Source organism: Engystomops pustulosus, chromosome 2 (assembly GCF_040894005.1).
Source record: "Engystomops pustulosus chromosome 2, aEngPut4.maternal, whole genome shotgun sequence".
NCBI classification, from domain to species: domain Eukaryota; kingdom Metazoa; phylum Chordata; class Amphibia; order Anura; family Leptodactylidae; genus Engystomops; species Engystomops pustulosus.
The window spans coordinates 98,581,122-98,607,905 of NC_092412.1; the positions used below are offsets into that span (position 1 = coordinate 98,581,122).

At 39.1% G+C, this 26,784-nt stretch overlaps 2 protein-coding genes across 4 annotated transcripts in view; one reads left to right on the forward strand and one right to left on the reverse strand.

The window, feature by feature from the left end:
• Window positions 1-26,784, forward strand: part of CYFIP1 (cytoplasmic FMR1 interacting protein 1) — a 66,334-nt gene that overhangs the window by 22,345 nt on the left and 17,205 nt on the right. The window contains exons 10-23 of one of the 2 annotated variants that reach the window (XM_072135670.1): window positions 58-149; window positions 3,207-3,324; window positions 5,247-5,369; window positions 5,772-5,897; window positions 6,848-7,014; window positions 9,791-9,938; window positions 11,314-11,461; window positions 13,437-13,593; window positions 14,248-14,344; window positions 14,444-14,520; window positions 14,598-14,706; window positions 16,060-16,179; window positions 17,490-17,689; window positions 18,733-18,820. In XM_072135670.1, coding sequence (XP_071991771.1) covers window positions 58-149; window positions 3,207-3,324; window positions 5,247-5,369; window positions 5,772-5,897; window positions 6,848-7,014; window positions 9,791-9,938; window positions 11,314-11,461; window positions 13,437-13,593; window positions 14,248-14,344; window positions 14,444-14,520; window positions 14,598-14,706; window positions 16,060-16,179; window positions 17,490-17,689; window positions 18,733-18,820 — 1,770 coding nt within the window. Of the gene's footprint in view, window positions 1-57; window positions 150-3,206; window positions 3,325-5,246; window positions 5,370-5,771; window positions 5,898-6,847; window positions 7,015-9,790; window positions 9,939-11,313; window positions 11,462-11,928; window positions 12,083-13,436; window positions 13,594-14,247; window positions 14,345-14,443; window positions 14,521-14,597; window positions 14,707-16,059; window positions 16,180-17,489; window positions 17,690-18,732; window positions 18,821-26,784 lie in introns of both variants that reach the window. The other variant, XM_072135669.1, reaches the window with a different exon arrangement.
• Window positions 23,347-26,615, reverse strand: FNDC9 (fibronectin type III domain containing 9). 2 transcript variants are annotated; one of them, XM_072135673.1, is made up of 2 exons: window positions 26,210-26,615; window positions 23,347-24,396 (listed from the first exon to the last, which is right to left on the reverse strand). In XM_072135673.1, exon 2 carries the CDS (start codon window positions 24,351-24,353, stop codon window positions 23,676-23,678), a length of 678 nt encoding a protein of 225 aa, XP_071991774.1. In that variant the 5' UTR covers window positions 24,354-24,396; window positions 26,210-26,615; the 3' UTR covers window positions 23,347-23,675. The 2 variants fall into 2 exon arrangements, with proteins under 2 accessions (XP_071991774.1, XP_071991773.1); XM_072135672.1 differs by having other exon boundaries at window positions 23,347-24,403; window positions 26,210-26,610.

Genomic DNA, 26,784 nt, shown 5'->3' on the forward strand with positions numbered 1-26,784 from the left:
TTTGTGGTGTCATCATGCAATGCTTCTCATTACTACCTTTCTTATTTATGAGTACAGCAGCTACAGGTGGTGCCACTGTTTGGTGACATGCAAATCGAACTTGCCAGATACATAAAAACCAGTGCCCATTATGAGGAGAATAAATCTCGGTAAGTGTGTTTGCATCCATTGGTGCTTGTATAACACCCTTGTTGTATGATGTTTTTTGTGGTGCATGTTTCACTTGTCCATAACTGTAATAAACCATTTTAATGAGACATCTCTTACTGGATAATTCCTACTTTTACAACTGGTTTCTCATTCACATAAAGTGTGTGAATAAAATAGTAAAAATATATTTGGCAATTAGTTTTTTTTACAAAATTTTAAATCTACTCTTAACGGGAACCTGTTACCAGGGACCTTGTTTTCACTAAAGGCAGGTTGCATAAACCCATCACAGCTGGGTTGCAAAAATGACACTCTGCCTTTTCTGAGCATTTGTATTACAATATCATTTTGTGTTTTAATTTATCTTGCACCCTGAAAGAATACTTTCGAGTCTCAGGTTTGTTTTGGTTTGAATGCATTTAAAAAAAAAAAAAAAGTGATGTGTCTGCGTTGCTTACTCCTCAGCTCTCGGCCCATACCTTTTTGCTCCTGTACAACTCTTTCCTCCTGCTCTTTAACTCACACAGGGACAGAGCTGTTCGCGAATGATGGGAGCCTGCATCTCACTTAACCCCGCCCTCACCGGCTCACGAAGCCCCCTTTAACCCAATACAATTGGGGTGATTGACTGGCCTGCAGCTCCCTGTTTTATATTTAATGGGAGCCATTCAGGAGCCAGAAGATCAGGCTCTTGTTGGTGAGCAGAGCTTACTAAGAGCAGCCGTAATTCCCATCACTAGAGCTTGACCTGTGGTGAGCTGACATCAGTAGGGGAGGGAGGAGTTGTACAGGAGCTCAGGCAAGTCATGTTGTTGGCTTCTGCAACCTACCTTTAGTGAAAATGAGGACCCTGGTGACAGGTTCCCTTAAAGGGAACCTACCACCACGAATCTACCTATAAAGGTAGATCGGGTGGTAGGTGGATCAATAGGACGTGAGTATAGCCCTTTTAAGGGTGAAGACACACATGGCGGCCTAAAAACGCCATGTGTGTCTTCACCCTTAGGGCTAATCCTCACGTCCCCGCAATGTTTTGAAAAGTTTTATTGTCCCTATATTCAAATTTCCTTATGCGGCTACTGGGGCGTGGAGTAGCCGCATCTGAGGTTACACGAGGCGGCTACTCCGAAGATTTTCGGTAGGAGGAGAAAAGAGACTACCGGGGTGGGGAGTAGCGCCCGTGTAACCTCAGATGCGGCTACTCCACGCCCCAGTAGCCGCATAAGGAAATTTGAATATAGGGACAATAAAACTTTTCAAAACATTGCGGGGACGTGAGGATTAGCCCTTAAAAGGGCTATCCTCACGTCCTATTGATCCACCAACCACCCGATCTACCTTTTGTCGGTAGATTCGTGGTGGTAGATTCCCTTTAAGTGGTATTATTTGTAGCTAGGGAAACTACCTATGTCCTTATATTTGCGTATCTTGTAGCATTTGTTTTTTTGTTTTTTTGCATTCTTATGTTTTGCTTTTAGTTTTTTTTTTTTCATTGCCTTTTTTCTCTAGTAATCAATATTTTGTGATCTTATAGAATTGTTTATCAGTGTTGTCATAATATTTAGTTTGTCTTCGTGGTTTAGATCTGCTTCTTAAAAGTACTTTAACCCCTTAACGCTCTGCGCCGTAGCTCTACGGCGCAGAGGTATAAGGGATGTATGAAGAGGGCTCACGGGCTGAGTCCTCTTCATACAGAGGTGGGGGTTTTTGCATTTTTGCACAAAACCCCCACCGCTAATAACCGCGGTCGGTGCTTGCACCGATCGCGGCTATTAACCCTCTAAACGCCGCCCGCAAAGTCGCGGGCGGCGTTTAAAAGACGGCGGCGCGCGGGCGCCGCCATCTTTTTTTCGATCGCCACGCCCCCGAACGTCATCGGGGGGCGGCGATCGGTTACCATGGTAGCCTCGGGTCTTCTTTTGACACGAGGCTACATGGTTTATGCAGGTTCGTTACAATGAGCCAGTGGCTCATTGTAATGTATGACCTGCAAAAACGCCATATATTGCAATACTGTAGTATTGCAGTATATGGTAGGAGCGATCTGACCATCTAGGGTTAATGTACCCTAGATGGTCTAAAAAATAGTGAAAAAAAAAAGAAAAAAAAAAGAATAAAAAAAATTAATAAAATATTAAAAGTTCAAATCACCCCCCTTTCCCTAGAACGGATATAAAACATAACAAACAGTAAAAATCACAGACACATTAGGTATCGCCGCGTCCCAAAATGCCCGATCTATCAAAATATAAAAACGGTTACGGCCGGCGGTGACCTCCGAGGCGGGAAATGGCGCCCAAATGTCCGAAATGCGACTTTTACACCTTTTTACATAACATAAAAAATGAAATAAAAAATGATCAAAATGTCGCACAGACCTCAAAATGGTAGCAATGAAAACGTCGCCTCATTTCGCAAAAAATGACCCCTCACACATTTCCGTGCGCCAAAGTATGAAAAAGTTATTAGCGTCAGAAGATGGCAAAATTTTTTTTTTCTTTTTTGTACACATTCGTTTAATTTTTGAAAATGTATTAAAACACAATAAAACCTATATAAATTTGGTATCACCGCGATCGCACCGAACCAAAGAATAAAGTAGGCGTGTTATTTGGAGCGAAGAGTGAAAGTCGTAAAAACTGAGCCCACAAGAACGTGACGCACGTGCGGTTTTTTTTCAATTTTTCCACATTTGGAATTTATTTTCAGCTTCGCAGTACACGGCATGTTAAAATAAATAACATTACGGGAAAGTCAAATTTGTTACGCACAAAATAAGCCCTCACACAGGTCTGTACACGTAAAAATGAAAAAGTTATGGATTTTTGAAGTTGGAGAGCGAGAAATTAGCCGAAAAACCCTCTGTCCTTAAGGGGTTAAAGTAACCATTTTGTGGTTCCGGCTATTTTGTGCATAATTGTTTAGAAGATTAGAGTATTACTTATTCTGGGGAAGTGTTTGTTTTCTCATTTTACCGGGTTTTGTTAAATGTTTTTTTTTTCTGTTCTGTTTTTGTTTTCTGTAATTGTAATGCTCTAGTTTGTGCTCTCAAACAGATGGACATGTACATCGTCTAGCAGCAGCCCTCAGTACAACATCTGTGAGCAGATGATCCAGATTAGAGAAGACCACATGCGCTTTATCTCTGAGCTGGCACGGTACAGCAATAGCGAGGTACATTCTTACCCATATTCATTAAAGGACTTACACTGATTGTAATGCCCACGGTAGTTACCATTGTATGTTATGAGACTAATTTTCATGGATTCAAAGCCGTTTGAGATGGGGTGCATTTTATTATTGGTTTCCATTAAGACAGCTCATAAATGCAGGATGGAAATGCACTTATCACAATGGCTTATTCTGTGTAATAGATTCAGGTCATCTTGCTATAAAGGTTAGTTTTTCTCACATCACCCCTTAGCTAAGACCAATGTTTTACCACCATATTTTACCATATTTGAAGCCAAATCCAAATTAACCCTCTTCAAAGGTAAAGATGCTTCACAAGAAATCTAAAACATATAAATCTGGCACAATGAGGGGCATTCACCCGTGTACCAGTTTTTTGGTGTGTTATTCACAAGTACTGGAGAACTGAGAGTAGCTGTATTTATTTTCTCCTTCCCAACGGCTCCGCGCCACGTGATCGTGGAGAGGCATGAATCGGGGCACGCCAACTGGTCGGTCAGCTCATCAAGTGTCAGCATATGTTTAATGTCCCCTTTTTTTTTTTTTTTTTTTTTTTTTTTTATAAAGAGGGGTGCAATTTGAGTAGGAATTCACACATTTAGTATATTAACTCCGTAATGACTGCTGTATCTGGTTTTTATGGCGCGCCATTAAGCGTATCTTTCTGCGTCAGAAGATGATTAGGGGACATGTATCCCGCATGTTTAGGGAATGTTCCCTAACATGCTACAACGGAAAAGTCTTTTCGTTAAAAAATAAGCCCTCAACCAGATCTGTCAACAGAAAAAAAGCTATACCCCTTAAAAGTTGTTGATAGTAAAAACAATGCGATTTTCTCTAATATTGGTTTTGCTTTGTGAAACTGAGCAAAGATAAGAAAAACTATATAAATGAGGTATCACCGTAATCGTAGTGAACCAGAGAATAAAGGTAAAATATTTTTTTTTATGTTATGGCGATTTAAATAGTTAATGAAATTTTGTGAATAAACTATAGACCCCCAATAATAATCATCTTTACATAGTGTCTCACCCGCAAATAATAATCCCTCATATGTTTGCATTACCAAAAATAATTGTAATTTTATAGCCTGTAAAATGTGACAATACAAATCAGCTCTGAATGGTGCTGCTTTCATTCTATGCCCAGCCCTGTGCCCATACAGCAGTTTACAACCTTATATGGGGTACATACTGTATCAGTACACTCAGGAGAAATTGGGTATCAAACTTTGCAGAGCATTTCATTCTGAAAGTGACATTTTTGGCCTTATTGAATGTATTTTCCTAAAGAATTAAAAAGTTTCTAAATTGCGCTTCTATTTTATTTTAGCCCATGTGAAACACCTAAAGGGTTAACAGACTGTTTTACATACCTAGCGGGGTGTAGTTTCTATAGTGGGGTTTTACTATTATTTAGGCCTTTCAAAGTAGCTTGAAAGCTGAGTCTGCCCTCAAAATGTGAGTTTTTGTGATTTTCATGAAAATTAGAAATTTAGGTACAATTTTTCTAAGCCTCATAACATCCTTGAAAAATGAGAGGACGCATACAATATCATTCCAACATAAAGCAGACATTACGGAAATGTTAGTTAGAAATACCTAAAAAGCTTGATGACTATCTGCCTGGAAAGCAGAACATTTCAAACTTTGCAAATGAAGAATTTAAAATTTTACAACTAACATGAAGTACAAAGTGTCACAAGAAAACATTCTCAAAATTACCAAAATATGTTAGTGTTCCGAAGTTATAACCAATTATCGTTACACATGTCAGATTCTAAAAATAGTCTGGTCATTAAGCTGAAAACAAGCATCGGTGATGAGGATTTAAGTTAGAACTGCTTCATTATTTGTCATCCTTTTGCTTTAACGATTTCTGTTTGACTTTTAACCATGCATTAGGTGGTAACTGGATCTGGTCGCCAAGAAGCACAGAAGACTGATGCAGAGTACCGGAAGCTTTTTGACTTGTCCTTACAAGGACTACAGCTGTTGTCACAATGGAGTGCACATGTGATGGAAGTGGTATGTGATATACAAGAACCTAATAGATTTAGTTCCATGTCCCACCCCAATATGGTTTCCCTGCTATATTGATTGAATAGTCATCTATATTATTATCATGAATGGGGGTTCTGACATTCGAGCTGTAGATTATTGGAAGGTTTGCAAACCACAGCTTTAGTTGCAGCTTATGGACACTACAGAAAGCATAAAGCCTACTGCAAATTTTCCAGATGAAAGTCACTGGCAAAATGTGCTTTGTAAACTGTACATAACCAGAGTAAATATTTAGGAAAATGTTAGTGTTCATGATTCCAAATACAGTCCTTTTTTCCTTTTTGTGTACTGAGATTCAAGAACTAGTGAAAAGACTATGGCAAATGTGTCCTTTCTTATTTTGTGCTTCTTTGTTTTATTTAATAGTACTCTTGGAAGCTGGTGCACCCAACTGATAAGTATTCCAACAAAGATTGCCCAGACAATGCAGAGGAGTATGAGAGAGCCACACGCTACAACTACACCAGTGAAGAGAAGTTTGCTCTTGTGGAAGTATGCCATTCCATGTTTTTCCATTTTATTTCTTTATTTTTTATATTTGTAAATCTCTGGAAATCTCTCTCTTTTATAGTTGTCTTGGGTGTATTTTTTTCTCTTACCATATGTGAGCTGTTGATATTTTTGGCAATTAATATTGAATAACAAAATAGATTGACTAACTTAGGAATGGTGGGTTCTAGAATAAAGTACCTATTGTAGAGAGCAACTAGCTGGACTTAGTAAATGAAGTCAAAGATCCTCTTGAAGGACTATAAAGTTTTCACATTAGGAAGTTATTTCCTGTGAGCACATGACCCCCATGTTATAACTGCAGTAGATGAAATAACACTAGGTGTTGCCTGTAATTTAGTATAGGTGACTATCTTCCAGATAGTCTCTCCATCAATTAAGTCCTGATGGCCTAACACCCGGCCTCTTTTTCAGTTTCAATGAAACCACGGCTGCAGTTTTTTTTTGTCCGCAAAGTAGGGAAATGGGACCAACTACTTCTGGCTGTGTCCCTTTGATAGGGCAGCAAAGGGGTGACTAGCACAGGGCTGGTGTCGCCCCATATAATAAAGTATTGAGTAAACTCCTCCATTTTCAACACCCTAGTCATTTAAAGTGATTAGTGTGTGTGTATAATAGCCAGACTTTAATTCTCACTGCAGTAGGAACATATGACACATGGGGAAAAAAGAGCAAAATTCCAGCTCACCTCCAGCCTGTTTTTAATTGTACACGGAGCGGGCAAGGGACCCACCTCGTTTGAGAAGGCAAAACAACAAGCAAAATAATCCGATGGTCCAGCCAGGTTCCAAAACGTGTTAAAAATTTATTCGAAAATATCAATACATCCACAGTGTAAATCCTGTCCACCAACACGTTTCAGACGGTATAACCGTCCTTAATCATGGTCTCAAATATGACATATATAATGGTTTTTTTTTTCCTGTCTGTAGGTAATTGCTATGATTAAAGGACTTCAAGTTCTGATGGGCCGGATGGAAAGTGTATTTAACCATGCCATTCGCCACACTATATATGCAGCATTGCAGGATTTTGCTCAGGTTACCTTAAGAGAACCACTGAGACAAGCTATTAAGAAAAAGAAAAATGTCATTGTAAGGTGAGGACTCATTAAGGCAAAACTATGTTTATACTCATGCTCTCTAAACCTGGTATTATATTTATAAAATGCATTCCATATTATTTTGGCAATATTCTGTGCGCGTCGGGCACATTTCAGTACAGTTTTTTCTTCATAGAATAATTAGGACTGGATAGTCAAAGACTTTTTCCCTGAATTACAGATCAACGCTAGCAATCTTTCCTAAAAATTACTACGGTAAACTTTTATTTTATATTTCACGATGAATTTTTCTGTGTATTTCAGAGGATTTCAAATGTTGTCAGATATTGGTTTATAAATCTGTCATTTCAAGGAAAATTTATTGTAATTATTATGTTTTATTGTGCCCTGAAGTATCGCTTTACTTTATTTAACACTCTAACTGGAGAGAAGTTACTAACATTTTTGAAAAAGTTGCATTTGATAAATCTGGCAAACCTCAGACTTCTTGAATTTGTAACTTTTGATGGCCAAAAGTCTCAATTTTGCCCTAAAATGTTGACGAGATTAATTTGTGCAAATCACCCTATGGTGATTAATACTTTTCCCAATCAACACTGTGACCTTTTATGTAGCCTCAAATAAGTTATATGTAGAAACTCGTGTTCTAGTTTAGTCAGGGCTGATTCTAGCCTTTTTGCTGCCTCCCGCACGTTCGGTGATGCTACCTCACGCACTTGTACTCAGTCGTGACACAGATTTTAGTGACATCTAGTACCTTACAGGTGATCATCTGCTCTATCAGGAAGAGGACTTCTTTACTATTTCTCCCGGCCATGGTTTATCGCTGCTGAATTCACAGTCAAACTTCTTTGGCTCTATGCAGCACAACTCCACACAGTGCCGCTAAAAATACCACAGTCATTTACAGTATATCGGAGCATGTTCCTAATGTATATTATCTTCACAACATGACTGAACACACTATTTCTCACATAAAACATGTGCCAGTATGTGCACAGCCTCTGGCAGCGCCAGTATGTGCACAGCCTCTGGCAGCGCCAGTATGTGCACAGCCTCTGGCAGCGCCAGTATGTGCACAGCCTCTGGCAGCGCCAGTATGTGCACAGCCTCTGGCAGCGCCAGTATGTGCACAGCCTCTGGCAGCGCCAGTATGTGCACAGCCTCTGGCAGCGCCAGTATGTGCACAGCCTCTGGCAGCGCCAGTATGTGCACAGCCTCTGGCAGCGCCAGTATGTGCACAGCCTCTGGCAGCGCCAGTATGTGCACAGCCTCTGGCAGCGCCAGTATGTGCACAGCCTCTGGCAGCGCCAGTATGTGCACAGCCTCTGGCAGCGCCAGTATGTGCACAGCCTCTGGCAGCGCCAGTATGTGCACAGCCTCTGGCAGCGCCAGTATGTGCACAGCCTCTGGCAGCGCCAGTATGTGCACAGCCTCTGGCAGCGCCAGTATGTGCACAGCCTCTGGCAGCGCCAGTATGTGCACAGCCTCTGGCAGCGCCAGTATGTGCACAGCCTCTGGCAGCGCCAGTATGTGCACAGCCTCTGGCAGCGCCAGTATGTGCACAGCCTCTGGCAGCGCCAGTATGTGCACAGCCTCTGGCAGCGCCAGTATGTGCACAGCCTCTGGCAGCGCCAGTATGTGCACAGCCTCTGGCAGCGCCAGTATGTGCACAGCCTCTGGCAGCGCCAGTATGTGCACAGCCTCTGGCAGCGCCAGTATGTGCACAGCCTCTGGCAGCGCCAGTATGTGCACAGCCTCTGGCAGCGCCAGTATGTGCACAGCCTCTGGCAGCGCCAGTATGTGCACAGCCTCTGGCAGCGCCAGTATGTGCACAGCCTCTGGCAGCGCCAGTATGTGCACAGCCTCTGGCAGCGCCAGTATGTGCACAGCCTCTGGCAGCGACTTGTCTGCATGCGTGATAACGTCATTACGAGCGCCAGCCTGTGTCCTGCAGAGAGGTGCACACAGGAGCAATGTGCTGCACAGCTGTGCCTATCAATTACATCAGCGACTTAGTGAGGCAAAATGCCTCTAAAAGGGTCTGAAATCTGGCGGCTGAGGGACTTCATCCGGCCTCATGGCAGATGCGGCCCATAATAAGTTGGTGTTTCTCAGTTAAAAGCCCATTACCCAAAAGCAAGTTTGGTTTCAAAAACACGATGACCGGTATGAGGAAAGAGGTAAATATAATAGGTTTATTTTTTTTTTAGTACACCCCCGCAGCCATAAATGAGTTTTCACAGATTTGTAAAAATATGATTTAAGTCTGTAGTATCACATGCTTCATACAAAAAACATTAAGGAGCATCTTTTTACATTTAAAAATTAAATCCTAGAGGCCCCCTGACTTATTTGATCAGGGTCTCAGGAGAGAAAGGGCTATAGTTGTGGGTGGAGCTACAGTCTGGTATTTACCACCTCTGAAAGGGTGGAGAGACATTCTTTGTATAGTCCTACAATCTCAGCTTCAATAACTACAACTATCCCCTCTCAATCTCATTAGGACCAAGCTGTGTCCATCACATTAATAGTGTCTTTATAGTGACCTACATATTAGCTGCTGCTTACTCTCACACGCGCATTGTCAATGTGATGTTGGGTGACAAGGTAGCAAACGCTTTGCCACCATATCCAGGGGTGACAAATACCAGACACTTGCTCCTTTCTCAACTATGGCTCCTTATGCCCTGAGGACAGTGATAAAGACTGCCAAAACTTGTAGGGGACCACAAAACTGTATAAATACCCATCACTGACTGCATATGGAATTTACTAGCATATCACTTATTTGTATCCATGTGTATTTTAGTGTCCTTCAGGCAATCAGGAAAACTGCTTGTGACTGGGGTGCAGGGTGTGAGCCTTTTAATGACCCTGCTCTTAGAGGAGAGAAAGATCCCAAGACTGGTTTTGATATCAAAGTTCCCAGACGTGCTGTAGGACCATCCAGCACCCAGGTACACGCTGTTTATGCTTATCTGATGTCTGGCTTTTATGTAGATAGCAAGTAGTAATGTTATTTATAATAGACTTGGCATATGAGCATGTTGTTCTCCATAAGAATGAATGCAAAAATAACCCATAACCTAGCGAATGTTTGCTTTTATTTGTCAGCTAGCTGGTATATTAACTTCTATTAATTGTAGCAATTATACTGAATTAGTATTTATTGTTCAGTTGTACTTATAGGGACACATAAATCTTCTATAATATAAAGTATTAATTCTGAGTGTCCACGTCTGTTGATTTGTGTGCATGTTTTTAAGTCTTAACTATTTTGTATGTAAATAATTTATTATTAATTGCAATTTAATGTTGCCTAATTGTATTTTTTGTTTGTAATTTTAATGAAATGATGGATGAGAATTGGGAATGGAGTGATTTCAAGGATGACGAGGTTAATCTTACATTTGAGCCAATCGATTACCACCAATGTTTTATCTGTTTTTGTTTTCTTTTTCCTTCTTGCTTGGCTTTTGATGGCTGCAAGGGATGTTCAACTTTCTGGGCCTTCTTCTGTGTGTCGCTTTACTGCTAATGACCCTTGTGCTGTTATTTCTATCTGGTAACTATATTAGGCAATCTGCTGATTCTACACAATTGCTAATAACAGCTGGTGCATGTGCTTGTTATACTCAAATTGATCATTTATAATTTCTAGTAACCAAAATCTTACATTATCGAAAGCCTAAAGCTCCAATTTATTCACAAAATACAAACATTGCTGTACACTATTTTGTATAACATAACCGTGACCACTTCACTTACTGTGATCCAAAAGAAAGTGTTCATACATATTGAAGCCACTTAATGATAAATTAGCAGTTTTCTTATATAATTCTATGTTTCACTCTGGCTGTAATATGTCTGTAGAGCTACATGATAGGGAGATGAAAGAGCTGTGTTCTTACAGTGCCATTTGCAGCACTTTTTTACCCTAAACTGGCCTTGTTTTCGCTCTTGATGTTGCTTTCCCTTCTGTCTTATTAAAGACAAGAGAATGATTAGGAAACTGCTCTTACTACATATCATACAATACAGTGAAACCTGTTTGAGGTAATCACCCAAATGTTCATTTTAAAGGTATGCACAATGTATAGAAAATTTGGATGACCATCTCAAAAAGCATGAAATGGTTTCACTGTGTTCTCAGTGGCTTCAAGTCAGAGATGCATTACTGTGAAGCTCACAGCTTATTTCTACACAAAGACAAATTTTAGTATGTTTGGATGTAGCTTTGTTTTCACTAACAGACTAATCTTTCCTTTCTGATCTCCTCCTCCTCCCATTCCCCCTGTGTTTTTGGTCTCCTTTCGTCCCGTTGGTTTTCAGCTCTTCCTGGTGCGCACAATGGCAGAATCCCTGAGCTCTGCAGAGCTGTTCAAACAGCTCAAGTCTCTGGGGATGGAAAAGTTGTTGCTTATGGTAAAAAAGTTTCTGAGGCAGTCCTACTCTTATCCAACTCTTATAAACTTTGGTGGTAAGACGATATTTCTTTTACACAGTTTAGATAAAATGTCCATGTCCTCATGTCCTATGGACATCTCGTTGCATCGTTTGCAAATTGTAATGGAAGATTTATTCAATTTACCACCCTCATTGCATCTGGTCTGTCATTTATTTATTATGGGTATAGTAAACCCTATAAAATCAGGTCATTATATGTGTCAGAATGGCCTGGTGACCATTATCACAACTCTGCTTTTATTTAAATGTAGAGAACAAAAGTTTGTTAGTCTTAAGCCATTTATCCCAAAGGATTGATGAGTAAATGCCACCAGGCCCTTGGGGTCCCCAAAGATTGAAATGTAAATGACATGAGACTGGGCATTTAGGGTGGTTAATTGAGCTTGTCTGTTAGATGATGCCTCTGTTTTAATGTACTTTATCTGTTTTGTTTTCTTGTATTTCCTCATCTTTGAATGCCTTTGCTTTTAAATGACACAGTTATACATGGTGCGAACCATGCTAGAGTCACTCATTGCTGATAAAAGTGGTTTCAAGAAAACGCTAAGAAGTAGCCTAGAGGGTCCCACCATATTGGATATAGAAAAATTTCACCGTGAATCATTCTTCTACACACACTTGCTTAATTTCAGTGGTAAGACTATGGTATTAACGGTGTGCAGCTTATGTGTCCTAACTAGTCCTCTAACCTCCATATCACCAGTCTGATGTGTCACCTATTCTAGTAAGTGCATCCTCTTGTGGCTGCTTGCTTTGCTTGTTCATGAATATGGCACTCAGGAGATGTTAACGGCATTGTACATCTGACATCTTCTTTAGCTAATAAAGAGGTTTTATATATGCTAATGATCTGCAAGCGCTCAAGTGTACAGTGTATCTGATATCCTTATGAGGTCCGTCCACTTCACAAAGTTAAGGAGGCTAATGCTATATTCTTTCCATCCCTAGAGAATATAACTCAGCTTGCTGAGGAGATTTGCCTATCCAGGAATTATGACGTCATTAGTCGCTTTTTCAGGTTCCATTGGTGCTGAGCTGTCAGGGGAGAACAGGACAAATAGCGTATTTATATTAACAGGAATATATGCAGGGGACAAAGGAACATAATTCTTAAAGTACATTACAAAGTTTACTATTATCATCTGCACAAGTCATTGAAGCAGATTTGATTAAATATTAGTTGCGCTTTAAATACCTGCTCGTTTTGGACATGGAAGTCCATTGTGTGGACCTGATAACTGATTGACTGATATGTCTGAGGTTTTAATTAGTTCAATGGCAACATATGCCTTTCCTACAAAACTGCAGTGCGACAGGTTCCCTCTAATTTGAAGGAAAAACTAGGTAGTTGGTAAAAGGAGAATGAATGAAAAATTCTCCTTATTTCTTGAAGATATAGGGTTTTTTTTGTCAAAGTCAGGCATCAAGACTTGTCTTGCCAATGGCAGGCAGTTACATTGTTCACTACATGCCTATTTAACAATATTACATACTATTAAAAATATTACACTTAATGTTTATCCTCTGTATCTTAAGTATTGTGCAATTTTTAGTTTGACCTAAATATCTTGGATTATAATTTACAAACTTCTGTGTAAATTTGTCTCTTTAGGTTTTCCAAACTATAAAAGTACTGTAAACCATTATGGGTTTAGAAGTGACTACCATCACTGTAATCACTGATATGTTGGCAAAATGTCAATATATCTATCTCCACAACCAATTATAACAACTAGTCTTTTTACAATAACCATTGACTAGTACATTAATTTTGTTTTTGCCCTGTGCTTTGTGTTGCCAAAGGTGAAAGCCTAGATTAAAACTTGCATAAATTGGTGTGTGTGTGTGTGTGTATTTTAATATTATAGCTTTCATATTTGTTAATGCGCTAGTTTGTATTCCTCTTCCCTAGTGTATGCATATAACAATCTTTTACTACCTGGATAATGGATAATATTAGTGGATAATATTATGTTTTCTCTTCTTAGAGACCTTACAGCACTGCTGTGATCTGTCCCAGCTGTGGTTTAGAGAGTTCTTCCTTGAGTTGACTATGGGTCGTAGAATTCAATTCCCTATTGAGATGTCAATGCCTTGGATTCTGACTGATCACATTTTGGAGACAAAAGAGGCGTCAATGATGGAGTAAGTAGTCACATTGTATATTTTTCTTACTCTTTTCATACTCCTCTGTGGCTATATCTTTTGAACCTTGGCACCTGAAAACACAGTTCTGGTGTCATTAGAAAGAGGAAAATCTCCCCTCTAATCTCACATTAAAGGTATGTATTTCTGGTTCCCAGAATGAGGGATACCCTTGTTAAAGTTACAGTTAGCATAGAGGAGGAGGAGGGAGCTGACAGATGCAATGTGCAGCTACATTGATGAGAGGAAAGGACCATTAGTAGTAATGAGACATTATGACCAATGATTCTAAAGGCAATAGAGTCTCATGAAATTCACAATTGAATTCAGGTTTTGGAGAATTATGATGATTTTCCAGAAGATGAAGATAGGATTAAATTATTTATAAATTTTGATTTTGTTTGTTCAAGAATGAATGTGGTTGTTTGAACATGAGAAAACAAGACATCCCCTGCAAATGAGCCCTAACCCATTTTTCAGAGGAAAAAATGATCTAAGACACTGTCTTATATTCAGAAAAACACAGTAACATGTGCCTCTACAGTCAGAGCAGTAGTAGGCTGTCCCAGCATAGTATAGATTATTTATTTTACTGATTTCTATCAATTTCTGTAACCATTGTGAACTCTAAATGATTTTGCTCAATTTCTCTAGGTATGTTCTTTACTCTCTGGATTTATATAATGACAGTGCACACTATGCCCTCACAAAGTTTAAAAAGCAGTTCCTCTATGATGAGATTGAAGCAGAGGTAAGTGTACTTGTCTACAGTCTTGCATTGTGTACTAAATGAATGAAAGAATGCTCCTTTCAGCTTGTATCTTTTTATTAATTCTTAAATTGTCTCTAGGTAAACCTGTGTTTTGACCAGTTTGTATATAAACTTGCGGACCAAATATTTGCCCATTATAAAATTGTTGCTGGAAGGTATGTATGTCACCATTGTACTGCAGCATCACCTCTTTGTGGTTGATTTGGGTACTGACTTGGTCTTTTTATTCCAGTTTACTCTTGGACAAGCGTCTCAGAGCAGATTGTAAAAATCAGGGAGTTAATCTTACTCAACCAGCATCCAACCGTTATGATACGTTACTGAAGCAGCGTCATGTTCAGGTTTGGCATTTAACCAAAAAAACACATCACCATGTTTTTTCTTTTAATAATTGTTTGCCTGGTGATATCACACTAAATCACAAGGTTTAAAATGGAGTCTACCAGAAGTTTTGACCATGCAAAGCTGCAAATGTTGTTAGGTTACAGCCCTGGAGACCTGTGTAACTATACCTTTTGTGGCAATTTTTTGCAGCAGGATTGTGTAAATTACATTTCTATTCCTGGACTTGGGGCTCGGTGGTTCACTCCTGTGTGAGATCTCTTCACTGAACACAGCACAGACCTCCCATCTGCTCTGTGTAAGAGCTGTAGCAGGCTTCTGGTTATATATTACTGCAGAGTGGATGGTCCGGGGAGCAATTGCATTGCAGAGATCAAAGAACACAGCAGTGTGAAGAACTTCCAGCGCACTAAATCCAGTTACAGTCCTGGAAGATAAATCCATTTTTCACCATCTTTCTGCTATGAAAAACAAGCACAGATGGTTGCACAGATTTGCTTCTATCAATAATGTCTGCAGCTCCCCAACACTGCACTTCTCAATATCTTGGCCCTCGGTATGGCTCCCATTCCTTGTGGACAACACAGTTTCTCTACTTATTCCTGGTCCACTGAATTATATACATCTTAATGTTGTTAGGTTATGGGAGCGTGAAAATTTCTGTGTGCTATACAATTAAAATAATGGTACTTTGCAGCCTCACAATTGGCATGAGCAGTAATGGGGGCCAGGTAATAAACTTAATATAGGAGATTTAGTGTCTAATGGTTCCTGACAAGTTGGGCTCCATGCACACGTCCGTGCGAGCAGATGTGAGCCGTCCGTGGTGCTAACCTGGATGGGAAAAGGACCTGTCCTATTATACATACACAATACATCTCTATGGTTGCAGTTTTTGCAGCTAGCTCACGGCTGCCTTTCCGAATGTGTGCATGGAGCCTTATACCGACAGACTGACCCTGATAGTTATTATGCACAGATCAGCTCCAAATCCATAGTCTATCAGTTATACCCTAGCCACTGCATATTACATATGCTCTCTGAACTAAGCTGACCCTACACAATTTCTAAATAGAATTTTTTTTTTCCCCCTGGAGTCATGATATTGTTATAAATAATATGGGTACCAGTGCTCCTCATTGATACTAACGCCCTTTGATAGTCATAAGTGTCTAATACTTGATAAATATATATATTTTTAGCAAATTTGACAGATTTTTAATCTAAATGGATTGATAAATCTGTCCCTTTGTGTTTTAACTGTTGATTTTATTGTATTGTTGTTATCTATATATTTTGATCAGCTTGAGAAAGTCTGTAGCAATGACCCTTATTTTGTTGTATGCTTTTAGCTCCTGGGCAGGTCTATCGATCTTAATCGGTTAATCACTCAGAGAATTACTGCTGCTATGTATAAATCTCTGGAATTGGCAATCGGACGATTTGAAAGTGAAGATATTACATCCATAGTAGTAAGTGTCATGTTCTGTCCACAGATCCAGGATCAGAAAGAATTCTAATGATAATATTATGTCACTAGCCATGCAAATCCTACAGCACATTGGGTTTAGTGGAGAGCAGCTGGTGACAGTTTAATATTTGTTTGAATACATATTCTTTTATTTTTACCTTCTCTCAGCAGTCGTGTCAAGTAGGCTCTTAGGAAATTTTATTCTCATTGCTTTGTGTATGACTGTGAGGCTGAGCATGACACTGGATAAACACAGACTGCACTCTACTATCTATACAACCCAAACAGGACAATAATAAAGGTGCCTTATACAGAAAAATAAACTTATGTGAGCTATCTCCACATCTGACATTCACCATGTGAATGGTGATCTCAGGTGGAATAGATGCCCCTTGCTCATTGAACTACTGTAATTTCTGCTTTCATGGTCCTTAAAGGGGATTGTGTGGGCAAATTGTATGTCTTTATCTGATATCTAAGAAGTCAATTTGTATACAAAGGAGTAATACAATAAGGCATAACATACATAAGGAGGTCCATCTTAATCTTTATAGCGGGATGTCCACTAAAAATAATAATTTTGCTACATTTTCTTTTGAGATAGTATGATTTGTGAACATGAACTTGTGTCATTCTCCAAGCCATAAATAAATGTCACGATCATCACACGCATTTCTTAGCAGGAAGGATGATATTGGGTTACATAGCAGTTGTTTTTCCAGCTGCTTTCTATGAAATGTAAACCTGTAGTCTTACCAAGCTTTGGCCATCAGGCTCCATTTGTTTTTAAGATGTTTGGAATTTTAAGTCTGCTTTGAATGGGTTTGTATGTACTTTAAGGCATGCAGCAAGTGTGCGGCATACATTCCCCTCCTAGGAAGATGCCGTCAATGTTACAGTACAGATCAGAGTGCATCTATCTTTGGCATTATGTTTGTGGTAGTTGGAGTCAGTCTTGGAAATCCATCTCTATGAAAAAGTTAATAGAAATGTAAATACTCTACTAAAAAGCATAAATGTGTTTTAATTGTACTTCTGTCATTTGTACTGGATTCACATGAGTAAAATGAATCGACCTTCTGTTAGATTGTCAGTGCTTTTAACTTGCCCTTTCTTCCTGTACATGATGAGATAAGTTTTCCATAATATGGAATTTTTGATAACACTACTTAGAAAAACCATTGCAATCTGCAGTTGCAGGTCAGAATTGTGGTATTTAGAACCTTAGGTATAATTTTGACAATTTCTGTAAAAATTTTGCTTCATTGGCCTGGCTAAATACCCAGTGTTTTCTGCGGCATCTAATTTTAGGAATTGGAAGGCCTTCTGGAGGTGAACCGAATGACTCATAAATTGCTGAGCAAATATCTAACTTTGGATAGTTTTGACGCCATGTTTCGTGAAGCCAATCATAACGTGTCAGCTCCTTATGGGAGGATCACTCTGCATGTGTTTTGGGAGCTCAACTATGACTTCCTACCCAACTATTGCTATAACGGTTCCACCTACAGGTACTTAATGTTTTTCCTACAATTGTATTTGCTAGCATTATTTTTGTTTGTGACCACATATATATATTTATATACATACATCTTTTAAAAGACAGTTGGTGAGATGTATGACATTAAACCAAACTCGGTAGAATTGATGACTTCATCCATTTTTACATATTATAATTGATTTTGCGTACGTTATGCCTTTAAATTGACAAATGTAAAAATGTTGATGTTTAGTCATATATCTTTTTAATGAAAATCAGCAGTTTGCACAAATAACTGACTTGTACTTTGCCAGATATTTATTTATTAAAAACTTAGAAGCTTTTTTTTACAACTCCCTGACCAGGATTTGGCTTAATGGAAAAGAAGCATGATTTATGATGTGGCATGGCGCATCAATATTTTATGGTAAACTGGGCAACAAAGAAAAGTTAGATATCTTAATATGTCAGGACGCTTTGGGACATTAAACCACCCACATAAACTGGACCAATGGCTTAGTATCCAAAATCGCCCAAAAGAAATGTGGCTGGTGCTCCCCATACCTGCAGTAATCTGGAGTAGTACACCCTGGCTTAAGGTTAGGGCCTTCTGTGTATTAGCAGTGGAGCCAAGGTATACTACACCATCTTCACTCAATGACGTTCAATCGCATCAAGATTTTGTCCGTTTTGGGGCACTAAAGCACTGGTCCTTAGGGACCTGTGAGTGGTTTATTGTCCCAAATTGCCCGGACAGGTTCTCTTGTTTTTGCCTGATTTATCATCTGGCATCAGCCTCTAGGATAAATGTGGCTCATATTTTACTGTTCCCCCTGTTTAAGTGTCTTGGCTATTGTTCATTATTCATAATTGATTGAATTTTTGCTACAGAGAATGATCTAAAAATGTTAATATTGTATTTATTTCATTTTTCTTATTTCTCTTTGCTTATCTGTGTTACATGAGAATTTAATAAGCATTTTCTTTGTAGACAACTTGTAGAAAGCACATGAACTTCTGAGGAGATAACAGTAATTTATTGCTTTATTCTGTACTCCTTTTTTATCCATCCAGGTTTGTTCGGACAGTTCTACCTTTTTCTCAGGAATTTCAGCGTGACAAGCAACCAAATGCCCAACCACAATATCTGTTTGGCTCTAAAGTAAGTATTTCTACAAATCTGTGTGCAAATGTACACTCTTTTCAGTTTGGAGTCATCCAGTCCTGGGGAACTTTGCAGAATTAATGGGGTATTCTCATCTAGGCATTGACATTTAATCCATCTACCATATATAATATATATCTTTTTTTTTTCAATTGGATGTTATTGAAAACAATGTACCCGTGTGAAAATAATTTCCCATAAATGTAGCCATGTTGTTGTCTTTGGACACAACCACCGCTGCTAACGTCAAAAATAGTTTTTAAATATGAAATGTCCTGAGGTTACTGCGGGGAAATTCTTTTTACATAGGTAATTATTTGTTAAAACATCCAATTGAAGAAATCTATACATATGGCATATGAATTAAATGTAATGTTAATGCCAAGATGAGAATATAGGTTTTTAAGGGAACCTCTTGTGTAAAACCTATTTTGGAAGACTATGTTGGGTGATGGTCATCAATTGCTCTGTGGGATTGTCCACTGGACTTTTAATCCCAACATGACCAAAGTAGGTATATGGCCAAAGGTGTTGAAGCACAACTTGGTTTTGCCTTTTAGTAATCAGCATCTTGTAAACATCAGTAATGTGACTTTGTTTGTACTGTGTTTGTGTTTGAGGTTCAGGTTCACCATCGTGTCATTAGATTATCAGTCTTGCTTTCTTATACGTACAGGATCCGTGTAGACTGCAAATTTTTTTTCCTGGTCGAGTCTCTGAGATCTTTATTTGTGCCTCATAGACTTAAACAGTGAAACTGACATCCGGTTCACTGAAAGAATTGGCAATTCTATGATGGTAACATGTTGCATGGAAACCTGAATTTGAGGTTCTGTCCCTAAAATCAAGCAAATAACACTACTGTACAAGATGCTTAACAATATTGAGATCTTCTATAAACTACTTTTCTGAAATTCTTTTTGGGTTTCTCTTTGTAGAACCCATGCATGATGTATCTTTAAAAAAGGCAGTTTCTGACTCAAGTTTAATAATCCACTACATGAAACATGTAATTGTTGGTAGATCTGAGATGTAATATTTTCTTTAATATGTGATAAGGTTCAAACATGTAGACTAGACAGCAGGATCAGACAAGGCACATGTGCAAGTATGCCGCTGTATGTGTATTTTCTTTTTTAATCTCAGACAGCATTTTAATCCTCTGGCTGTCAAGGATTTTATTTGTAATATTCTTAGTCTATTGGCACAAATGTGCATGAGTATACTTGCTCCAAGCCTTGTAATCCTGTCACTAAAGTGTTTGTAGCCGATTATAGAGATAATGTTTGTTATTATTAAATGTGTGTGTATATGTATATATATCATATATTTAATATATGTCAATATTCAGGGGTAGTGGACGATGACTTAAGCCGAAACCTGGGAGCGGAGTCTAAGTGGCACCCAGTTTTCACCAGAGCTTGCCGCAAAGCTGGTTGGACTTGCTGCGAAGTCAGACCACCAGGTCGTTCCACAGGCGAGGTACAGAGTTGTGAGGCTGAGTCCTGGTTGAGACAGGCAGCACAGGATCAACGTTAGAGGCAGAGCAGGAGGTCCGGGCAAGCAGCAAAGGAACATAGTTAGGAACGGAACCGTTGTCCCATCAAGAATTCATTAAACAGTCGGTAGGCATATGGAACAAGCTTTCTCTCAGGCGTGAGGCACAAAGATACGGCGGGGCATAAGGGAAGAGGCTGGCTATTTAATAAATAGAACCTGTCATCACATTTGCACATATACAGCCAGTGACAGGTTCCTATAGAGCCCTATTCACTGACTGATCCCCTTCTTTTAGCTAAAATTACATCCACATAAATACGCTTTTATCTTGTATTGCCTGTCATCAAGGGGGGAGGGGTTGTCCTCATCCGACCCGTCCCATCTGATCCTCCTCATGCCTTATGCCTCCTTACTGGTCACAGTTCATGGGACCAGAGTGACATCATCTCAGATCCTTTAGACTCTTAATAATAGCAAAGAGTCACAGCTGCCTCTATGGACTTCTACTCCTCTCCATCCTTCATGGAGGTTGCTGTGACTTCATGTAATCACATACATGGTGTACAGTTTGCTATTCTTAGAAGGCTAAAGGACCTGTGATGTCACTGATCACATGTCATGAATGTTACAAAAGGCACATATAAAAAGACAGACAGAATATTTCGCATCTGTACATAGAGCTTTATATGTCTGTAGTTAGAATATTAGCAGATGGTACCGAAGTACAAGGAGGCAGAGCAGTGATTTAAAGAGACCCAGACCCGTCAGTCACAATAATGGGGCGTGATTCACTGGTATCTCTGACTCTCCTCTCTCAGCACAGTCAGAAAAGCTAATTTGCATATCAGAAAATTGGCTGTAATAAAGGTACAGTGCCCCAATGGCAGCTAATTTTAGGTTACATGGGGAGGACTTGTAACCCTTTATCAGCAGACACTGTTGGGGGCAAAATCTGGTGACAGGTCCTCTTTAAGTCACCAGGTGGCCAGTGCCAATTAGCAGTGCGCTGGCCCTTTAAATCTCGCAGAGCTTGCCCGCGCACCCTGGACTGCTACTGGATCATGGGAAGGTGAGCGACGTGTAGTGGCACACAGGGGAGCATGGGTGTGACCAGAGACATGTAACATGGAATTTTGACAACAATTTCTGAAACAACACATATTAAATCTTAATCTGCAAATTAATAGTTCAGCTTTTTCTTATAGAAGCAAGTATCATTTTAAGTCAATTGCAGAAGAGACCAGTCTATTTTAGTGAACTGCCTGCATGCAGTTTTATACACCCTCTTTTACAAATTGACCAACTATCAACCTAATCACTTTTCTCCAGACTTTTTGTCTATTTGCATGAAAATGGTTTGTTTTGTTGTCTGCTGGGCAATTCAACAAATCATGTTACCACCTTCAATAACGAAATGTACACCTTTCTATATAAAGTTTATTTTCTACCCTGTAATAAAATGAAACCAGCGTAGCAGAAGTGATGATTACTTGGTGCCCACTGGCAAACATGACCAGACCTTTCATGTACTTCATTATACTCCGTGGCTTTACACTCTGGAGCAGAGGGGACTCCTCAATTTTGACACAAGCCCTATTAACTCTGAAAGCCTCTTTACTAGTGGCGTGGATGTCGTATTTGGCAGTAATCACTTATTCTGACCCCACAGATATATTTGTTATGTGTGTTGCTGAATTTTAAGCTGACCATACATCTGCTTCATTTCAGAAACCTTCCACAAAGATATTTAATTATTTACAGCATTGAGCGTTATATATGGCTGGCTTAATGAGGTTGTCTTGGATTTTTAACATTTGGCTATAAGATATGACAAAGAATAATGTAAAATAATTTGCGCTGTGCACCACTTGATCCCTTCTGTTGCATTATAATCATAGCTTGGTGGGGCAGAAAAAGTGGAGGAACAGCGATGGCGATAATCAGAAAATTTTAGATGCATTAATTTATATTGTGATTCCTTGCTTCATCCTTTCAGTCTGTAGATCTACATCTAATTTGCCACTGCTGCCAGGGCACAAGGCTACATTCCCTACTTTAACAGCAGATTGCATTGTCTAGTATAGTGCCTAGAGATTAGGATGGGACATTATTAACCCAACTCTCTTATTTATTATTTAACATTAAATTAATAAATCACAATACTCAACTTCTATCAGTACTAATTATCTGTAAATAAAGCACTCAGTGGTTGTTAGGAAGTAGAGCAACTTTATTTGTTGAGAAAAAGTAACATGTTTGTAACATGAGAGTAAGGGGAATATGTTTTTAAAAGAAGGGATTGAAATAATAGAAAATTTAAGAAATTGGCAATTTTTTTTTCTCTATAAATCTTAAAATTTTAAAAGTGCTGGCCTATTTGGGTACCAGATTAAATCTGAGCCAGTGGAAAGGAAAAAGAAATTCAGCTTTGGTATAAAACAAAAAATGCTTACAATGTGTGGTTACAAAAGGGGAAATTTAGCTGTGGGCATTCATGGAGCAGAAGAGTTTGGCCTTAAAGGACATCTACTACCAGGATGAAGGATTGTAAACCAATCACACTGACATACTGGAGTGTGACCCCTCTGACAGGATCTGCTCTTCTTTTATCTTCTAGAGGGGGCTCACACCAGTACGTAAGTGTGCTTAGTTTATAATCCTTCATCCTGGTGATGTCTTCTAAAAGATTTCTTGTCTCTGAAATGTCCATTGTTCACAAGCTACTGCAGGCGTTTTCTCTTGATTTCCCGAACTGGCACGTGCACAATGAATGCAAATTATCACTACCTCTCTTTTTCACAAAGAAAAAGAAAAGGTGTAAAACACAATAGGTAACTTTTATACAATACATCGGATAATATATTGGACAAGGCAGCATAATTCACAGCATACCCCACATCACAGCTCTAAGCCAGTATTTGATTAGCAGAGGATAGCTAAATATTGTTTAGCAATAGTGAATCATTGATACCTGTTGCAGAAAACGACAAACTGCAAAGAAAAACCAAGAGGTCAATAACAGATGAGAATGAAACTCTTAATCGTATTATTTATTGGGGTAAAACATTGATTTATACTTTTTGTTCATATCCGCTATTGGAACATTATCATCTTTCAATAATATATCTTACTCCATCATTTGTGTTCTTTGGTGTGTGTTGTTTAGTAAGCTATAGCTTAAACTAATTCACATTTCTAACCTCTTAGCCCTGGATATTGTATTTACCAGTGTAAAATGTACAGTAAACTACAAATGACATATTCTAATACTCTTGCTTTAGTAGCATATATATCGCATGCATGGTTTACATAGATGGTTATTGTCTTTTATCATATATATGCTACTTAAGGATCAATTCACAGCAGTTGATTGTACTGCTTCTTCTTCTTGATCAATGTAAGTAAGGCTATTTGTTTCATTAGCAGTTAATGGATCATTGACGGTAGTGGCCACATTGCTTGTATCTGTGTTTGTGTCCTCTCTGTTTCTGTCCTCACTTACAGGTAGCAGGGCTGGGTTTTCATAATTCTCAGCGGACTTTTCACTGCTTACCCAGGCCTGCCTCTTGTCTTCATCATTGCTTTCTACATTCTGAGCTCTTGCACGCTCTTGACGTTTGCGCCACCATATGTGCAGACACCCATAGAGTAGGATGCAGGCTATTATAAGAAGTATGATGCTACTAGTGAGCCAGATGCCTAGAGCTAGATCCTTCTTCTTGCTGCTCACTGATGATGGATCTTGTGCTAATGTATGGAAGATCTTGCATTGGTCACTAGATGGGTTTGCAGACTGACAGGTCACACACAAAATATATGTTGTTAGAGGGGTGAGGTTTTCAACAATATAGAATGTCCTGCTGCCTGGAATCCTCTCTTGTCTTTGAAAGTGTTCTCTGGAGTATCCGGGCATCATTGTATTCCAATTTGACTGGTACATGATACTGTAGAAGCTGTCGGCACAGCTTGGGATTGTTGGCCAGAGGACCATGGCTGTGTTTGCAGTGATGTTCTGGACAGAGATCACCATTGTAGCGTTTCAGATTGCTTTCAAATGAGCAAAACAATGGCGCCTAAAAGCTAAAAAAAAATTTAATAAACAGATCTGTCTCAAACAAAGAATGAAACTATGTCATAACTGAATAGAGCAGTTGATAATAGTAAGCTTAAACTGCAATATACTTCAGCAGCAAAACAGCTTCTCTGTGCCTTGTTTCTTCTTTTTCCTGTTGTGAGCAGTGTATCTGAAAGCCTTCTGAACTTTGTCCACTACAGACCTATAATAAGTGTAATTCAAAGAGATACACACCTGACGGTGATAAGCCAGCTCACCCACAGCCCTCATGTTAATGTCCAGGTCTCAAATGGTGCTTGAGTAACATAACATGGAAAAAGTAGGGAAACATAGCACTCAGAAGACTCTCCAATGTTTCTTTAAAATCAACTTGCTTTATTCCAATATGCAGCATATCGGAATGAAGAAAATTCATTTTAAGGAAACATTGGAGCGTTTTCTGAGTTTCCCTACCTTTTCCATATAAGGGTAATTATTAACCAGTTCCATAACTATAGAATATAGGTTCCTTTATGTCTCAGCTGTCATTCAGTGATTTACACGAACTGCTTAAATAAGGAAGAAAGAGGAAAAAGCATACAGGAGCATATTTAAAGGAAACCTAACACCACAGATCTACCTATTAAGGTGCAGGAAACATTTGTAAGGATATCCCTTTTTAGGGTTAATATTTTACTCCACTCTATCTTTTATAATCTTTTTTTAGGGTAATATGCAAATTTTCTAAAGAGGCTACTAAGGCGCGGAGTAGCCAGAGCTGAGGCTACATAAGGTGGCTATTTCACACCCCAGTAGCCTCTTTCGAAAATTTGCATATTACCCTGATAAAAGATTATAAAAGCTAGAGTGGAGTAAAGGATTCGCCCTAAAATGAGCTATCCTTACAAATGTTTCCTGCACCTTAATAGGTAGATCCGTGGTGGTAGGTTTCCTTTCATATTTATATAAAAGTTTTATATATAGACCCAAATATAAGTAGTCAATTATAGGTACAGAACAATGGTGGAGTCGCTGGATCACAAGATACTTTTTTCTAATGGAACCAATAATACTTGGGTTCTACTGTAAGTGGTTATTTTGCAAATAGTGAAGCACTAGACTAGCACTAGAAAAGCTATGTACTGTATATAAAAATTCATTATACACTTTTATTTTAATGAAATCTTATTAGGGAAATTATTTTAGCCCCTATTAGATGCAATAATAAAACAAAAACCTTCCTGAAGCTTACATAGCCTGTAATGGGCTACTTGATCCTTGGAGTACTTTCATTATATCCCACATACTCCTGCCACAGAGAAAATTATGTACAGACAGGTGCAATAGGCTAGGCTCATAGGACTTTACCACCAGTATTGCTTCTAGATATGACTGGACGTGTGTGTGTAGAAATCTCCAAATGGGGGTCTTCTATTTTTATTAAACCAATACTATATGTCTAAAATCCTAGAAGTTGGCCACTGTTTGTACACCCAGACATGGCCAATAACACGCTAATAACATCCTAAGATTTCCAGTGGATATGTTGTGCACATATCTTCATTTACGCGACCTATTCTTTCCATACATATGTGTATTAGTGCAGAAAGAGATCATTAGTTGTAATAATTAAATTCCTAATACACAATACATGTATATTTTTCTCAAGAGCGTGCATCACACATTCTCCGTCAGGCTTTTAAAACTATGATTTCTGAATTAAAACCGATTCAAATGGCAAATGGTGATAAGATATCTGAAATAAATCAGCACTTGGGAGATACAGAATCCTTGTTAATTTTTCATGGTCCATGAAAAAAGTAATTGCTTACCTCCGATGTGCTGCCAGAAGTCCACTTGTTTCTGCCTCTGATATCACTGCTGGCTGTAATATATTTGATGTGATGTGCACCTGTGGCTTATCGGTTCCTGCATTCCTCGGTCTGCCAGCTCCCTGTGCCCGTCACTTGTGTTCTCCTTCTCCAGGGACTCTGGTGAAATGACTCTTTGTCTCTGCTGCATGAATTCACATGTGAGCGCATATTCCCTGAGTGCTTGGTTGCCTTGGTTTTTAAAAGACATAAAAAGATTATTTTTTTCTTTTAACCCTCCCCCCTCTTCAGCTCTTCTCTCGCATCGCCTTCTGTCCTCTCCTTTAGGGAGAGCACTGAACTCTGGACCTGCCCCCTCTCTTTTAGATCATCGCCAGACGGGAATAATCTGTCCTTAGGATGAGACCGACCTCTACTACAGGCACTGCTGAATTTTGAGCAGGACAACAAATACCTTCCTTAAATTCTTGTCATCCCATCTTTATTGTAATGTAACTTTTCCCAGAAGCTATGACAGTCTCATATCCCTGACTCCTACTTGTAAATTCAGAGACTGATGAGAGTGCATGCTCTAC

What these genes read in the sequence shown, in the direction of transcription:
- FNDC9 (XM_072135673.1), bottom strand. Translation starts at nt 24,353, where the DNA reads ATGGTGATCTCTGTCCAGAACATCACTGCAAACACAGCCATGGTCCTC.